This window comes from Passer montanus, unplaced genomic scaffold, assembly GCF_014805655.1.
Source record: "Passer montanus isolate IOZ18808 unplaced genomic scaffold, ASM1480565v1 scaffold2, whole genome shotgun sequence".
NCBI lineage: Eukaryota > Metazoa > Chordata > Aves > Passeriformes > Passeridae > Passer > Passer montanus.
In genome coordinates this window covers 21,280,847-21,295,767 of record NW_024366591.1, presented here as the reverse complement: position 1 = coordinate 21,295,767, position 14,921 = coordinate 21,280,847, and the positions used below count along the sequence as shown (strand labels likewise).

The window sequence follows — 14,921 nt, the reverse complement described above, 5'->3', positions numbered from 1 at the left end:
AGCATGCATTGCAGCTTGTGTGCAGGGTGAGGTGGATGTAATGCCTGCAGAAATGGAGTGGGAGATGGTGTGCATAAATGCAGAGGTACTGAAATGATTGCCATTATGGCTCCTGCACTGCACAAAGTGACTGATGATGCTATATGAACACCTGAGTAATATGTGATCCATGTGACACCATATATGTTGGATGGTATTTTCAGTTGTAGGCAGAAATACAGGTGAAGCTGGGGTACCTCTGCAAAGGGAGGACACGAAAACAACACCACTACCTCCAGCTTTAAATGCTGTAGTTGCTGTGGCTGGCACCTTCCTACCTCCTGTCTTTGTCTTTGTAGTTGCTGTGGCTGGCACCTACCTACCTCCTGTCTTTGTTTCAAGTGCTGCCAGCTGTCCCTTCGGCACCTTCCTACCTTCTTCCCTACCTCCTGTCTTTGTCTTTGTTTCAAGTGCTGCCAGCTGTCCCTTCCTTTAATTAATTTTAAGGCTGCCCTTTGTTTAATGAGCTACATGTCCTCAGAAACAACACAAGTTGGGATCTTGGTGAGCTGCTAATCCCCATGTCATCACCTTGTGCTCTCCTCATAACACTTGTCCTTTTGGGTGTTGCGTTTTTTAACGTAGAACATTGCTGGTCACTCCCTGCTTGTACTTTTTCACAGATCTGTTGCAATTCTCCACAGGTTCAGGACAAGACAGAGGATGAAACCTCATCCTTGAGGCTTACAGCTGAAAAGCATGAAGGAGAGGGCAGAACACTCACTGTGGGACCAGAGTGCACAGAAGCAGTTGTCACTGTAGTCCCTGTTAAAACTGAGAAACAAGATGGAATTCCTGACTCAGAAGAGCAAGTTTGTACTAAAGGAGTTCCTAGCAGGACACCTGCCCTGAGAGAGGAAGATGATGCTGTGCACAATGGAGTAAAAAGCACAGAAGTCACTGTTCCTGAGGTTCTACTGGAGAGCAAGGGAAAAGCCTCTGCCCTTCCTTCAAAAACAGTTGGCTCAGAAGCAGCTGCAGATGCTGAGCAGAGCATGAGCAATGGGTCTGACAGGGATATTGCAGCAAAAGATTCTGTGCCCATCATAGAGCCACAATGCGGAGACAAAACAATTGAAACCCTCTCCAAGAGTGATGAAGCCAAAGGTGGAGAAGTGGAAGGTGCTGTGCTCAAATCTGAAACACGGTTGGAGAGCACTTCCATTGTTGCTGAGGCTCCCGTGCAGATTAAAGCAGATGGGGCATCTAATTTAGCATCAGCATGTCCAGAGATTGTTGAAAATGGAAGTGCTGTTATCACTGATAAAAGTCCTCAGAAATGTGAAACACCCAGCAGTTTGGCTGGAGAAGAGACTGTGGGAAAAGGACAAGAACTTGAAGAAACCTTGAACTGTCAAGGTTTTCAGAAAGAAGATAAGAAAAATGAGCAATTGCTGGATGGAGCCAAAGAAGTATTTGAATATGGAAAACAGGAAGCTGTGAGACATGATGAATGTTCAACTGCTGTCCAGCAAGAGGAAGGCTCTGGCTCAGCCTTTCCACAGGCTCTGAAAGCACCTGTGCCTCCAGCAGCTGCAGCAGGTGGAGAGCATGTTGTGGCAGAAACTGTGACACGCACAGACGTGACAGCCAAAACTGTACAGCCCTTGGCAACAACACCAGAGCAAATGGCTTCTGAGGAGGTCCCAGTTTCTAATACTGACTGTTCAGGCTGTGGCACTGCAGAGCTTGGTAGTGTGGAGGCACCCCAGCCTAGAGTAACTTGTGCTTCCATGAATGGAGTATCAGAGGAGCAAGAGCAGCCCCAGAGCACAGGGCAAGCTGAACACAATGGTTTCCCTTCCAGTCACAGTCTGTCTCCCAGCCACCCAGAATTGCAGGAGCATGTTATTCACTCTGTGGTCATAGAGTCCCAGAGCACAGAAATTGTACTGAATGCTATCCAGTCAGCTGTTCATAAACTTGCAGAAACAGAAGAGTCAGCTGCCCTTGAGTCAGAGGAGAGCATTAAGTCTGTAGGAAAAAGCCCATCAGATATAATTGTACCTGAACTTCTGGGAAGTACACAGGTAGATCAACAGCTTCCAGTAAAAAAGGAAGAGATTCAGAGTGAAGAACAAGAGCTCAAGCAATCAGGAATAGTGAAAACTACTACCTTAACTGAGTCTGCAGAAATTCAAGCACATGTGGAAAAAACAAAGGACACACCTTTGATTTCTGATATGCTGAAAGATGGGCAAAGTCAGAATTCTTTAACAGCTGTGACAAGCCCTGAAGAAATTTCAAGGGGAAGTGTGAGACTTCAGAAATCAACCCTAGAACAAAGTACTTCAGAAGATTCAACCAAAGACACCGTAGACATACACACACCAAAATTAAGGGAAAAAGAGGTTGGGTACATTATGGAAATCTCAGACCAGCATACAAGACAGCAAACATGCAGAGAAAATGAAGAACAACCATATCATCCACCAGTGGAAGATGGGAAAACACAAATGTGGGAGGATGACAGTTGTCAAGAAGGAACATCTTGTGATAGACAAAGTCAGAACTCGGTGGCTCTGACGCCTTGAATGTAAGTAGCATTTTTAGCCAGTAATTTATTTCTTTTTTTAAGATAGTTGTGAGGGTCTCTAACCTGTTCTCTCTACTGTGATGTGGTTGTTTGTTTTGTTTTTAATTATTTTGCTGAAGGGTTGCCTTCACCTCAGTGACTTTGGACTTGGCCTGTATTTTGGTGTGGCATTTCTGGGAGGTAGTAAATATATTTTTCAGTTTTCCTAGGTAGGAACTCACATGTCATATTTAATGTATTCAATTTAATGTGCAAATACACTCTCTAACAAAGCTTTTAAAAATCCTAAACGATGTGAGTATTGCCTTCCATGGTAAACCTGGAGTGCCTCACCTACAAAGCTCTTTGCACTTCAGAGGAATTTGAATCAGAAATTACAAATGCAGTCTCTCCCTAGGATATGTGCTGCACTTGCTTCACTAAGTCATAAGACCTTTATCTCTGAGAACTGTTTGGGAAAATAACATATTCTTGAGAAAGTAAGTAGTCATTACTAAAGCTTTTTCACTGTCATCTTTCTTTCAGAAGCATCCATGTGGCATGTGGAGAGATGACAGTCCTAGAGAACAACTGACAATCCTGCCACAGAACCAGGAGCTTTATTCACTACCCTTTAGTCTTGGACGTTAACATCTGTTCTTTTGAAGACCTCGCCTTGCCATTTTTGTTTAAAACCAATGCCTTTAATATTGGCTGTATCCATACCTGTGTTCCATTTGAGGGTTATTTGTCTCTGCCCAAAATAATCCATTAAGACTGGAGATGCACCACTGAGTGACTGGGCAGTCCACTAGAATTTTTGCCATGGTTATTACTGTCCCCTCATTTAATGTGTGTCCTGTCTGTCCAATTTCCTTGAATCCCTTCACTTGTCCCTGAATCTCCCTCCCTTCTTTAGCGTCTCCCTTACCCCTCACATCTTTCCTAGCTGCCTTGATCTGACCTGTGAATGGCTGTAGGTGCTACTCAGCTTGTGTGTGAGGGGGAAGAGGAGGGCTGACTGATGAGAACACACGAGACTTCTGGATACATCTGTCAAACAGCAGGAACTGGATCACGCACAAATTGTTGAGCAGGGTGCTCAAGTTTGCTGCCTTTCAGTCCCATTCAGGTATCTCTGTCCATCTTTCAGTTGTATTTGTGCAGGACTGATTCAGTCAGAAATTATATCTACAGTGTAGCTTTGAAAGGAGATGGAAAATACCCTTCCTCTGTTCCAGACTTCACGTCTCAGGACTGGACTGTAATGTATTGAATATTTATATGTATGTCTTAAACCCAGTTCTGATTTTAATGTAGAGCAATGATACTTCTGTACTGTTTAGGCATTCCTTTAAGTGAATATTGTAGAGTAGCCTGGAGAGGAAATTGATACTTATTGGAGCAGAAATTGATAACATGTAGTTTCCTATTTATTGTTCCAGGTTTTTCCCCCTGTAAAATCTCTCAAAAAATTTGGCTGTCTTGCTTTGAATATTTATATGTATATCCTAAACCCAGTTCTGATTTTAATGTAGAACTATGATATTTGTAATGACAAAAGGAGAGCTCTGACCTGACCCACTGCTCACTTCTACTTGCAGCCCTCCCTGGTTTCTGAGAACCCTCCAGACACCACCATTTCACCATCACCTTGTTCTTGTGCCACTGCCTTTGTATCTCGCCCCTCTCATTCCAAGCTCTGCCAATTTCTGGTCACTGTCCCATCCGGTGCAAAGCCTTTCCCTGCCCTATAATGTCTTAACATCTTTCCTCATACACACTTCCTTCTTTCCCAATCCCTGCCTGAACTGTTTTCCCACCACACCATTTTTTGAAATTCTCCCCACTCCTGACAATTTTGTCTTTTCTGAGGCAGGAGTAGGAAAGAGGAAAAAAGGGACTTGGTAATGAGTTCTGCCTTGAATTTCAAAAAGCTGATGAGATTTTTGGGGTACTGAGGTCTTAAAAAGCTTCATGAAAGGTGGATTGGACTGACAGCAGGTGAGACCAGAAAGGGCAGGGTGATATAAAAATACTTAGAAGCCCCAAGACTGAGAGTCCTGGGATGTCTGTCCCCAAGGAATTGGTCCTCTCCTTTGTTGTTTACGTTAAAATCGAACAAGGGGTACAAGTCAGTACTTTCAGCTCTGATTTCCAAAGTGAAGGTTACAGATCACACATTGTGAAACCAATGCCCATCAAGTTGAACAATAGCTCACTCATACCTGTATAGTAATTTATTTTAAAATCAATTTTAGTGTACAAATGCTCTTGTTATGGCAGGTGCTGGCCTCTCCTCGAGGCTGCACGTCCAGCAAGCGATGTGACTGATTGCACTGGTGTGATTGCACCATCTGGTGCTGCCCTGTGTGGAAGCATCAAAAGATTTTTCCTTACCTCAGAGCGAATTATATAAATATTTAAAGCCAAACAATGTGGTTTCAAACAATCCAGTCTATCTGTCCATTGTTAGCGGCAGCTTTCCCCCTTAGCTTTGGGCAATTCCAAAAACCTCAGTTGACTTCCACACGTTTAGATTGGCTTGCAAGGTAATGATGCTCTTAATAACACCTCACAAGTGCAAACTTGGCTGAATTTGTACAAATTGTATACCTATATACCTTAAGCCATATTGCAATAACTGCAGCAGGTAAAACAAAATAACAAAAGCATGACCTGTGTAATCCTGATTCTTAAGTTTGTAGCTCCAAAGCTGTTAATAATATGTAAAGTTACTTCTTGTCTGAACCTCATTTAAATAAAGCTAGCTTTACCACAATGTAAATTGTCTGTTGGTAGTAATTGAGCAGGCAAGGGCTTTTAACTTGCCTGTTTTCCCCATTAATCCAGGGCCTAGGTAAGCAATGCAACAAACCTAACTATAAAACAAATAAAAAAAACTTCTTTTTATAACTGACAGCTAAAAAACCTGCTGCACCCAAAACCACACTAATGGTGCAGGGAGCATGGCTCCACAAAAAAATACTACTTTGTTCCAGTGTGTTGCTTTGGCCTCTGAAACTCTCCTTGAGACTGTGACTTCTGGCTTGTGCTTAAAAGCTTGAAGCTTTCTCTAATCCAATGTATTGGGTTACTAAATTTGATTTTGTGTTTTTAAGGTAGATTTCATTGATTAAATAAAATGCAACTACAAATTTGTTCTAACTTGTGTATGTGGTGAGTTTTTTTTCACCTTACTTAGTGTAAATTATTTTGTGATGTTTGCTTCATCTTCAGGGAGTTAGATTTGCTCCTGAGAATTCACATTCAGGTTTTGACGTGAATTACAGAAGCTAATTACAGAATTAAACTATGATTTGGCTCTTAAGTTTCAATAAAATATGCATATTTCAGAAGAAGTAAGAATAGGGTACTCCTGAAGACTGAAATACTTTAACTAAATTCAAGATAGAAAATGGCGTTCTGTGAGCCAGAATGAAAAATTATTAAATCACATGCCTTGCTGGTGTGACTTAAGTATAGAAAACTCCAACAAAGCAACAACATAAATGTCCACAAAACCTTTGTTACAGATTAGCAGATTAAGGGTCTTAGGCTCATAACTGGTATGTTTTAGGCTCCCCCACTTCTTCTTAGCAAGGGTGTTCTAGGGCTTGGAGTCCAAGCTTCTTGCATCCCCAGGAAGTTTGTCTGCTGTTTCCTCTGGTAGGGTTGGTTTTTTTGGCAACAGCTCAAGTATCCTGCCTGTTAGCTCAGGCTGTGGAAGGGGATCTGGCTTTCCCATGCAATCCAGAGCATATGGGAGGCAGCTGTGCTCACTGAGGAACCTGCACAGCTTGGATACAGCAAGTGCTTGGGGATGGGCAGGAGGTTTGCCAGAAGTAGAGAAGATTCCTGAGATGTTCTTGTCTGGATGCTGAGCGCTGGATGTTTGTCATTCGCAGCTGCCACATGGGAAGGGAGCAGGCCTGAGGAGGCTGGTGGCCTCACAAGGGAGGATGTGGCTTGGAATGAGCAGCAATGTGGAGCAGAAGGCCAGTGGAATTGGCAGCACAGGGTTTGGAGTTCTAATTTGGTGGGGGGAAGAATGATGTGATAAAGGAGGGGTGACTTTGCTCTGTGAACATTTTGAGATACTCCTGACAAGGTGGAAACAGCCACCACAATGCTAACACCTGGTACAGGGCTGGTGTCATCTCTAGTTGGGCACTACATGTCGTCTTTACAAAAGTAAGAATTTGACTCGGGGGTTTAGTGTCTGTTCTGCTGTCTGTTCTACTGTCTGTAAAGGTAGCACGTGTCTGTTCTGCTTCAACATCCTCTTGTAAAAATACTATCAACTTGTTAGAACAGGAAGAACAGTTTTAGGAAGCATCTCCTATTTGACACCCACTTCTAGAGCTTGATAAGGCTCTGTATAATCATAGAATGATTTGGGACAGGTGGGACCTTGAAGACCTTGTGGTTCCAGCCCCCTCTGCAATGGGCAGGGCCAGGAGTGATGATACGATGAAATGAGGGGAGCAGAAGTCTGATATGCCACAGGAGCTGTGCCCTGGGGATGATCTCTGTGTCAGCTTGACCCTGCCCTCATCATCTGTTCTGCAGATAGACCTCTGTCCCTCCTTCAACAAGGACAGGAGGGATAACCAACACGCCTTTTCTCCCAGCAGCTAGACAAGAGGGAATTGTGGAAAACTGCAAAGCATTTGCAAACCAGTTGCTGCCCTGGAAGGCAGACATCCCATTAAGCCTTCAGGAAGCAGCCTGGGAGCAATCCCTGCCTTCTCCCCAGCAAAAATGTTCCTCTGGGGGGTCTTCTGTGTCCCCTCAGCCTTGCAGTGCTATGGCCTCTCCCCTAGCCGAGCTAGCTGTCTCTGCTTTGTAAGCAGGTCCCTGGTGAACTTTTAAATGAATTTCAGGGAGATTTTCATGGGACAGTCCCAGAGGCAGCGTTACAGTCAGTGGTGCCTGTAATTTCTCATAAAAGCAGCTGAAGCAGAAATCCTGACACACAACCACCTGGACTAGCCTGTCTCCCTTTCACCATTCCAGGGTAGCCATGAGGGTAACAGAAAGACAGAGGTGATGCTCAGCCAGTGTTTGAGGGTAGTGTATGCCTAGGGCCAAAAAGGGGTAAAGTTTTCATGACTTCTTCACTGATGTAGAGGAGGCTGGTAAGTTATAGCTCCAAGGAAAGTCTGCTAGGTGAAGGTGGAGCAAGGGGGAAACATTATTTATTTAGAGGAAGTTTTCTTAGCCCAATTACATTTATTTTTAAATCTTCCAGATGTTTTCATTGTCATTTAATGAGCATGATTAAGAATGTGAAGGACAGATATGACCTGTCCATTATTCTGGAGCTGACATGAACTCTTCTAAACTACAGTATTTGCTGAATAATCTTGAAAATAGCATTATTTTCTTTGGCGTAAGTCTCCCTGCTGGGAAAATGCTTTTATTGGATTTTTTGCATAATCTGTCTTGATCCTGCAATTGGATTCCAGCTCATACATCCTCTCTCCTCCCCACAGCAGAGCCAGTTAATGCCTTTCAGATGCAAGGGGGGAACCTGCATCAGTATGAATGATGTGGCAAAGGCTGGGCATGTTGCTTACAGTTCCCCATACAAAAGCATATTTAATTTAAAAATTCCAAACAGACAATCCCCTTGAGCCATTATTGGCACCACTTGGTAGAAGCAGGCTCTTATTCATTCTGGGCTCATATTAATCATGGCAGTATATTGACTATGTTGAAATTACTACTTTGTTTTCTTTCACTCATGGGCAATAGTTGCTCATGAAGAGAACAGATACAATACTTCTTTCTGTAAATATCCCTGAAGTGTCTCAAGGCTCTGGATGTTCCTGTTAGTAGTTATTTATTTTTCCAATAGAAGAGGCATCATATTTTGTTTTCTCTTTCCACTTGAGAGCTTGGATCACTTGGGTAGCATCAAACCTTGCAATCTAGCAGGTGAGATGGTTTTGCTTAAAACTTCCCAAAATCTGAAATATTAATGATTCCTTTCAGTTTTAACTAATGTACAGAGAGCACAGTGATGATGTGTTATGACAAAGCAACCTGCTATACTTCTATATTATACCACAGAAACCAGGAACCTTGGCATATCACTGGAAAAATAACACTTGAATTGTAAACTAAGAAAGGTAACAATTATTTTTTCCTATTGAGAGACAAAGTAAAATTAGCAGGAAAGTGGTGGTGGGTGGCACTGACAAGAAGCAGGGATGCAGAAGAGCACAGCTGGAGGACTGCAGGAGCAGAGACCAACATGCATCAAGTGATGTAAGATTGCTGCTACTGGAAACAGAATGTTTATTATGACAAACTTGGAATTAGGAGAAAAAATCAGAGAGGCTCCACAATCTGCAAATCCAAAAAAGTATTTAAATGAGTTGAAAAAAAAGGAGTACTTTTATGGAACATGAATTTGACACCTGTTTGCAGGAATGCAGATAATATGACCACTGTGGCTTCTCAAGGATGAAGAGCTTTTTAAGAACGTGTTCGTACATACATATGAACATTTGAAGTAAGAGGTAAGCTTTAAAGATAAGCTCATAGCTGTAACATAACACTTAGCAATGAACCAAAGATAGTGTGAAGCTAGTGCTTTCCTTTCTGCAAGAGGAAAGACAGGCAAGAGGACTTTTAAAAATTTGCTAGAAATAAAAAACACGAAAGTGTATGGTTAACTAATAATGATCTTTGAAGTGTAAAGCTCAGTCTTCCTGCTCATTAACAATTTTCTTAAGGGAGACGCCAAAACCCTCTACCTGGCTTCTACTCTAAATACAGCACACAAGCCAAAGTTTAGAAGGTTATGTTTGAATTTTAAATGGGCTAGACTGAAATATTAATGATTTCTCAGCTTAGAAGAGCCTTAAATAGACTGTCAAGTGAGCAGTGCTGAGGTTAGCCTGTTTTAATATTCTGGGGAAAAATCTGTGGCTCTTTCTAATTCTAATTCTAATTGTGATCTCAAAATGTAACCAAATGATGAGCACAGGGTGTCCCTAAAGTGAGAAGATACTCTGGCTTTTAAGCATAGAGGAGGAAGACTAAACAGAGGGAGTATTACTGGCGATGCTTGGAGAAATAATATTTCTCAGCCCTTCCTAAGTTAGTGCTCTGGACTGGAGTACACATTTGTGTACTTTGTGTGTGCACACATGTGTGCATACGTGCACTGTCCCTCTGGCAAGGACGTGCTCAGGCTCTGTCCCCTCTCTGGACCTGGGGACAGGGAGCTTCAGCAGCTGCACTGAAGCTCAAACAATTGCTTCCCCTTGGCCTCGCACTTCCCTGGCGCAGCTGGAACACGGTGTGCAGGGACGTGCCGCTGTTTCCGCTGCGCTGAAATGTCATCTGCCGATAAGCACCTGCTTATCAGCTCACGGGTCTCTCCTGGCAGCGCTGCTGCTGTGTGGGGAACACAAACTATCCTCTCGAGGTGTATTTTCCCTGGTGTACCTGCCCCTGCCAGCCTCGGGACTTGGCGCCTCTGAGTGCTCCGCAGCCCACCATGGAAAAGGCTCTGCTCTCCGGGACGAGCCCGCTGCGGGACAGGGCTGCCGGAGTCCCTCCTGCGCCTTCCTTTGGCTTTCCAGTGCAGCCGCTGGGCGCGGGATGCTGCCCAAGGGATGCTGCTCGGGATGCTGCCCGGGATGCTGCCGGGGATGCTGCCCGGGATCCGCGGAGGGCCGGGCTGGCTGCGCTGGTGTGACAGCGCAGCACCGGGATGCTGCTGGGGGACGCTGCCCAAGGGATGCTGCCCGGGATGCTGGGGGATGCTGCCGGGGATGCTGCCCGGGATGCTGCCGGGTGCGCAGCGGCTGTCCCGCGGAGGGCCGGGCTGGCTGCGCTGGTGTGACAGCGCAGCACCATCTAGTGCTGTCCCTGCACACCGCCGCTGCATGCTCGGCCGGGAGGAGGCTCAGCTGGGGCCTCTCTCACAAACAAACAGGAAAAATCGACCCAGGCTGCACCTTCCGTGTGCGTAGAACCATTATCTCCTGCTTCATAACATCCCCAAAGGTGGAGAAATCGATGTGGCAAAGGCAGAAACTTTTAGTTGTTGTCTTCCCAGCTAGCTGAAACTCCACCAGCTGTTGAAGAGTAAAAAGCAGGGCAGAGTGTTAGCTTGCATTAGCCATGTATATATGCACAAAACACACATGTGAAATGACGGGCTGCTTTAGCGGGCTCTGAAGGGAAAATGCAAGTTCACTTCTGGATCACTGCTGATTTTGGAGCCTGAAAGTCTTCAGAGTGAGCTGCAAGCCTCAGGAAAGGTACAGACCGGGCTTCTGGGCTGGGAGGCAGGGTGACACCAGCTTACCCCAAAAGCCTTTGGCGGCAGATCCAGCAGAAACTGGGCTGCTGAGGCTCTCCTGCTTCCTGGGGTTATGGAGGGGACACCTGCATTGTGAGGCAAAGGAAGCTGAGTGAGCACTGGAGTCACTAGCCAAGGTTAAGTGTTAGTGCCTTCCAAGAGGTTCTTCAGCCTGTTTGCAGATACACCCAGTATGTACCAAAAATGGTAAAAAACAGAGGAGAACCTCAATGAAAATAAAGGTAATGGAAAAGAAAAAGAGCCAGCCTGTGTCCAAGTAAAAAGGGGAAAGCAAACTGGGGAAATAGAGAAGCACCACTGAATATACATGGTGGTGGAAAATGTACTTGGACAAAAAGCAAACTCTAAGTAATTTAAATGTACAGACAATACCTGTTTTACATCAATTGGCTGAATTTTCCTCTTCATAATAATCCCCTGGGATCCACACCCAGGGATGGTGGTGACTAAGTACAACTTAAAAAAAAGTGATGACCAAGGCAGAGCTTTTAGGGATGTGGTGTCTTAGGCACCTGCACGGCAAGTAGCAACTAACAGCAGATGATGGAGGCCCCCAGCAGTTGCTGCCAAGCCACTCACTGCATCTGTGCCCAGTAAAGCTGATACAGTCACTCCTCTTAATGATGTATGGCAACTCCTAACGGGAAATAAATGTTTTCCATGACCCCAGCACTGGGGGCAGATCAGATGAGGTTTGCTGTCATCTGTCAGGGCCTTCACTATATTTGTCTATTCCAAAGCTTAAACCGTGCTCCTAGCATTAGTATAGCTCATGCTGCATTGCCTGAAGAGCTGGAAATGTTAAAATTTCCACAAGAGGTCACTGTGAGGCAGTGCATCAGTGATGGAGGACGCGGCTGCTTCACAAAACCTGTAAAGACCATGGACACGAGCCCAGAGAGACTAAACAAGAGCCCAGTCACAAATTCATCTTTTGGGAAGTCAGATGGACAGGTGGGAGACAAACAGTTGCTACATGAAATCCAAAGGTTATCCCTGTCCCAGAATAAGAAATTAGTTATGTGCTGTGCCAGAGACTTTAGGAGGAGGCATATTCTAGGATTAAGTGTAAAAATCTGACTACTCTAAAATTTACTAAGGAAAAATGCAATCTGGAAATGGACCCCACAACATAGAAGGCCCTAGTGCTGTTGAAGAAAACCATAAATGTGTTTCAGTCACTGGGACTCATCTGCCCAATGTAGCCCCCCTCAATGTACATCCAGGTGGGAGAGAAGGGATATGGCTGCAGGCTGGAGATGGAGTGACTGCCTGGACACATGCAATATCAAGCCACTTTGGGTTCCAAGGAGGATGTAAGAATGCAGTCATATGTAACAATTTGCTATAAAATAATTATGAAAAGAAGAATTATTTTGAAAAGGGAGCCAGAGATTATGATTTTAGAGGAAGATCATGAAGCTGGGCAGTGGGGTCATTGTGAAGGCAAGCGCACTTACCCTGTAATAAAGCTTTTTGAAAAGCAAAGAGCATGAGTGTTTATTTCTGTGGTAAGCATGGACTGCCTCACTTCCAAAGCTTTTTACACTTCAGTGAAATCTGCATCAGAAAAGGTGGTAGGTGTAGCTGCTCCCTAGACCATTTTCTGCGTTTGCTTAACTGAGACCTTTCTGTCTCCATCTCTAAGAACTGCTTGGGAAAATAAGATAATCTTGGGAGAGCAAGTTTTCATTAATAAAACTTTCATAATTCTCTTCTTTCTGTCAGATACACTGGTCATCCATGTGCCATTTGGAGAGATGCCAGTCTTGGAGAACAACTACCAAGGTTGTGGCAGAGTCAGGAGCTTTATCCATGAGGCTTTGTTCAGGGATGCTGACAGTTATTCTTTGAAGACCTTACCTTTTGAGTCAGGAGCTTTATCCATGAGGCTTCATTCAGGGATGCTGACAGTTATTCTTTGAAGACCTTACCTTTTTGTCATGGTCATAAAAAGCAATGCCTTTAATGCTCAGTGTAGCCACATATGTGTGTTCCATGCCGTGGTTGGCACAACAGAGCCAAAATCATGGGAGATATCTCAACCCACTCCCCTCATGGAGGACATCAAGGGTGTGTTCCATGCCATGGTCGGCACAACAGAGCCAAGATCATGGGAGATATCTCAACCCACTCCCCTCATGGAGGACATCAAGGATTCCTCTGCCTCCTTCTCCCTTTTCCTGTCATGAGACAGGACAGAAACAAGGGCGTGTCCTGCACATGCTCTCAAGTGAAAGGGAAAATTGAAGCTGGAATTAGAGAAGACTGAGTGAGAAGGGGAGAAAATCACATTCTCTTTAGTGGCTGCAGTGGTTAAAATACTTGTTTGGTGTCATTCCAGCTGAACAGGCAGTGTCCCACGCCTGCACTCTCCACCAGTGGTTACACTGACTTTTTACAGCCTCCTTCTTCCTCCAGCAGCTCTTTCGCAGCCCCATTCTGGTGAGAGGTTAGCACTCTGTTTCTCTCCCAACCCTAGCCCTAATCCTTGTCCTGGTTCTGGCTAGGATAGAGTTAATTGCCTCCCTAGCAGCTGGTGCAGTGCCATGTGTTCGTACTTGGTGTGAGAACGATGTTGATAACACCGTGGTGATGTAGTTGTTGCTGAATAGTGCTTACCCCAAGTCAAGGACATTCCAGTTCCCTCTCTCTGCCAGTGAGGAGGAGCAGGAGGAGCTGAGGGGGAGCATGGCCAGCACAGGACCTGCTCTGAGAGCGCCGGGCTTGTGGCTCCCTTGACAGGCCCAGCATGGTTTCTGCAGCGAGTGACTTTGCCACCAAAGTCCCTGTCAGAGGCAGTGCCATTCCTGGACCTAAACATCGCTTCTGCACACCCTTGAATTCCCTGGGATCTCCTTTGGGTTCCTGAGAGCTGGAGCAACTCACCTGTGTAATCTTAACACATTTCCTGCTGCAGGATAATACCAAGAAATGTATCTTCTTGATCCCATCAGACACTGAAAAACAATTTTGCCACCCAGCTGGTAGGTTTTAAACACAGACTGAGGAACTGCCCTTGTCTATAGCACTTTGCAAGCTGGCACTTCTGCAAAACCTCCTGCCTCACTTCAGGCAGAGCAGTTCAGCTCTGTCCAAGAGAGCTCCTGAAGCCTGGAGTGTCACTGCTTTGGAAACCCTGGTTATGCTCAGTGGCAGAGACATCAGTGCTAAGTGCCACTGTCATTGTATCTCTATTTCCCAGCTCTCAGAGCCATGTTTAATCACATTCCTTGACAGCAATAGGAAATAGATGTGCTCATTTCCTCATGCAAGAGTCACCACAGAGGTGTGGCTCTGCAAGGGAATACCGCTACTGGCAGCTGCATGACAGAGCAAATAAATCCTCTTGGCAGCAGCAGCTGCACTTTTTTCCTCTCACCATGCAAAGCCTCAGCTCCTGTAAGCACTCTGAGGGAGCCCACCAGCATGGCCACATGTAGAGTAAACCATCAGCTCACACTCCCTTGCAGTGGTATCTGAAGCAGGGAGATGTTTTCTATGGCATTGCAACACTAGATGAATTTCTCATGGGTCTACCATTGATACAGGAGCTGATGACTTTTAATCTCTCTAGGTCAACTTCTTTTTGAAGCATAAAACATCTCCTTTAGGAGAAAGAGGTGCTATCTATGGCAGAGGGAAGGGTGGAAAAAGCATTAATACAGCCATCATTTCCAAATGCGTAGTATGCTCTTTTAAGACACAAATGCAAATCCCAAGCTAAGATATTTCTGGCCCTTGAGCTAATGAGAACTGGAGGTAGTGCTCCCATTCCCTGGGACAAGTGTACCACACTTCTAAGAGGAAATAGTTAATATAATGTAAAAGATCCCAAAGCAAAACAAAAAACCCAAACCCCACCCCCAAACAGGAAAGGTGGTGTCCTTACAGGCGTGATCACAACTTCACAGCTTAGCTGGCTGCTTCCTGAGTAACTGCTCAGTTCTTTCAGGCTCTCCCCATTTAGTTTGAGCTGCTGTTTCACCACGTTGGCTTTCCACTCTATGTGGCACAGCT

The 14,921-nt window shown here is 44.9% G+C and overlaps 1 protein-coding gene across 3 annotated transcripts in view; it reads left to right on the top strand.

Moving 5' to 3' along the window:
- The window catches only part of AKAP12 (A-kinase anchoring protein 12), a 31,579-nt gene extending 25,857 nt beyond the window's left edge, over nucleotides 1–5,722 (top strand). For all 3 annotated transcript variants that reach the window (XM_039707779.1, XM_039707780.1, XM_039707781.1), the window contains 2 exons: nucleotides 684–2,575; nucleotides 3,101–5,722. In XM_039707779.1, coding sequence (XP_039563713.1) covers nucleotides 684–2,573 — 1,890 coding nt within the window. In that variant the 3' untranslated portion in view covers nucleotides 2,574–2,575; nucleotides 3,101–5,722. The remainder of the gene's footprint in view (nucleotides 1–683; nucleotides 2,576–3,100) is intronic.
- Nucleotides 5,723–14,921: the final 9,199 nt, after the last annotated feature.